This window comes from Arachis ipaensis, chromosome B09 (genome assembly GCF_000816755.2).
Source record: "Arachis ipaensis cultivar K30076 chromosome B09, Araip1.1, whole genome shotgun sequence".
NCBI lineage: Eukaryota > Viridiplantae > Streptophyta > Magnoliopsida > Fabales > Fabaceae > Arachis > Arachis ipaensis.
This window is the reverse complement of record NC_029793.2, coordinates 42,611,219-42,614,324: the sequence shown is the minus strand read 5'-3', so window position 1 is coordinate 42,614,324 and position 3,106 is coordinate 42,611,219. Positions and strand designations below refer to the sequence as shown.

The window sequence follows — 3,106 nt, the reverse complement described above, 5'->3', positions numbered from 1 at the left end:
CGAAAATTGAACAGATTTTATGTGGTTCTTTTCAAGTGAAAATTAAAGTAATTTTGAAACTGGGAAAAAAATTCTGAAATATTTGCTAATTAAAAAAAAAAAGAAAACGAACAAGAGAGTTGTTTCTGAGCCCAATCCAAGAAGGTCCGGCCCAAAAGTAAGGTCCAATGACCCTTTTGCCCCCAGCCATTGGATTAAGCTAACATCTGAAAAGTCGGTCATAGCTGTCAGAAAAATATATTATAAAAGATATTTATAAAAAAGAAAGCTCATCACCATTTTTTCTTTATTAGAAAAAAAAAAAGCGAAAAAGAGAGTTGCTTGAAATAAATTAGGCGCAAGAGTGGCAGTATTAAGCTGTGAAGAAAGCACTAGAGAAAAATTGAACACGCTCACTTGGGTTCACTCTCTTTCTCTCTCTTACTGTCTTGTTTTTTGTTATATATAAAACCAGAAACAAGAAAGTGTAAAGCCAGCTAATAGTTATTCGTAGTTGATGAGCGGGTGTACTATTAAGTGTGCCTCAAAGTACGGATAATTATTTTGTGTTCAACGGAAACAAACATTTGTTGTGTTATTTTCAGTGTTGCTTGTTGCTGCTGCAAGCCAAACAAAAGAAAGAAGAGATAAGAGTGTTTGGTTTTGTGTGTGTCCCCTTTTGAGTACCAACAATAATCTCTCTCTAAAAAAAGAAGATATCTTTATATGTAACAACTTCTACTACTTCACTTCACCCTTGTATCACTTTGAGACTCTACTCTTCAAGGATGAGTAAACAAGACATGATGAGAATTCAGGTGAACATCTTAACTGAATTTGTAAACAAAAGTCTTCTCTTTTGATAATTTGTTAACTGATTTATGTTTTGGTGTACATGTAGAATTGTATTCTGAAGGTGAATATCCACTGTGATGGGTGTGAGCAGAAAGTAAAGAAACTGCTTCAGAAAATAGACGGTACATTCTTATATTCCTTTGCTTTTTCAAGTTGTTAGTATAACTAATTAGTTGTTGTTGCTGGTGGCAGGTGTGTATTCAGTGAATATAGATGCTGAGCAAGGGAAGGTTGTGGTGTCAGGGCATATAGATCCAGCAAAGCTCATAAAGAAGCTCAAGAGAGGAGGCAAACATGCTGAACTATGGAGCCAGAAGGGAGGAGGCGGAGGAGGAGGAGGCGGCATCATGTTCAACCAGAACTTCCCCATTAACCCACAACAGTTCAAGAACTTGCAAATTGATCCCTCCAAGATGATGGCGGCAGCATCAGCAGGAGGAGGAGGAGGAGGAGGAAAGAACAATAAGGGGCAAAATGGTCATAAAGGAGGAGGAGGAGGAGGAGGAGGAGGTGGGCAAATAGCACACTTTCAAAACATGAAGGGGACAAAAGATCTCAAGGGACAGGGGAAGGATCAGAAATCTGTCAAGTTTAACTTATCCGATAATGAGGATTATGATGAAAGTGATGATGGTCTTGATGATTTTGATGATGAGTTCGATGATGAGGATTTTGATGATGACGAATATGATGATGAGGACGAGGGTGAAGAATATGGCCATGGACATGGTGGACATGGGCATGGTAATCCCATGATGAATAACAAGATGATGCCCATGATGATGGCCAATGCCCGTGGGCCACATGGACCTGCTGGCATGATGATGAGTGGGCCTGCCATGAACAGCCATAAAGGCAATGCCTTTGGTGGCGGTGGTGGTGGGGGAGCCAAGAAAGCTGCTGATGTCATGGATCTCCCTATGCAAATGAAGGGCAAAGATGGAAATGGGGGAAAGAAAGGTGGTGGTGGAGATGGTGGTAAAAACAACAAAGGGGGAAAGAATAACAAGGGGGGTGGCGGCGGTGGTGGTGGTGGAGATAACAAGAAGAAGGGTGGGAAATCAAAAAGTGGTGGTGGTGGCTTCCTTGTTAAGTTATTAGGTCTTGGAGGAAAGAAAAGCAAGAAAGGGGCAACCGACACAACAAACAAGAACAACAAAAGCAATGGGAATGGTGGGAACAAGGGCAAAGATGGAAAGAAAAATGGGGGTGGGAAATTGGACAAAGTTGACTTCGATTTTGATGATTTTGATATTCTCCCTCCTAGTAGTGGCAAAAATGGAAAGGGTGGGAGTGGTGGTGGCAAGGGGGGTAATAATAATGGTCATCATCATGGCGGTAGTGGTAATAATGGCAACATGGGCCAAATGGGTCAGAAAGGCCCAATGGGACAAATGGGCCAAATGGGAAATATTCCGGCAGTGCAAGGGTTGCCGGCGGCCGCAATGAATGGTGGTGGCTACTATCAAGGGATGCAAATGCAACAACCAAATCCATATAACATGCAACAACAACAATATATGGCCATGATGATGAACCAACATCAACAACAACAGCAACATCAACATCAACAAGCAAACATGAATATGTATCCACCACAACACATGATGTATGGTGGTGGTGGCATGAGGCCGTACATGATGCCACCGCCACCCATGCCGTTACATCCCATGGCTGATCCCATGACACATGTTTTCAGTGATGAGAACACCGAGAGCTGCACCATCATGTAGTGGGTAGTAGTACTCCATTAAATTTTGTTGTAGACTTTGGAAGTAGTGGTAAAATATTAGAGGGGGACGGGGAAGGAGAAAAAGAAAAGTGTAAGATTTTTAGGATAATTTGATATATCATATGTTTTTTGTTTGCATTTTAATTTTGGTACCGTGTCCTACGTGAAAACAAATATGTTGTAGAGTGGGACATGGTTTGGTTGCTGCCACTGCAAGGCAACGACAGAAAAACTCACATGGCCTTTGCTGAAAATTAAATTGGAGCCATGTGCCTTGTAAAATCCAAATTGCTCTTTAGGGTTCCTTATGTGGGCTATTGCTGTTAGCCACCTTGCTAAATATATGCTTTTCACACGGCCTAGTTGATCACAATGTTGAAATTTGTTGAATTATGTAATAAAACTTTGGTTCATGTTTCAAGGCTGTCATGTAGGGAATGCTCAGGTTTAGCTTACAAGTACCATTGGCGGTAGTTAACTAAAGAGTATTTATGGATTTTTTTAAATAAATTAATTAATTTTTATGTTTATAGTTATGTG

General features: G+C 40.7%; 1 protein-coding gene across 1 annotated transcript; it reads left to right on the top strand.

Moving 5' to 3' along the window:
* On the top strand, nt 282-2,906 carry LOC107618241 (heavy metal-associated isoprenylated plant protein 34). Its single transcript, XM_016320253.2, has 3 exons — nt 282-797; nt 881-956; nt 1,027-2,906. The coding sequence occupies exons 1-3, from the start codon at nt 768-770 to the stop codon at nt 2,565-2,567; spliced, it is 1,647 nt and encodes a 548-aa protein (XP_016175739.1). The 5' UTR covers nt 282-767; the 3' UTR covers nt 2,568-2,906.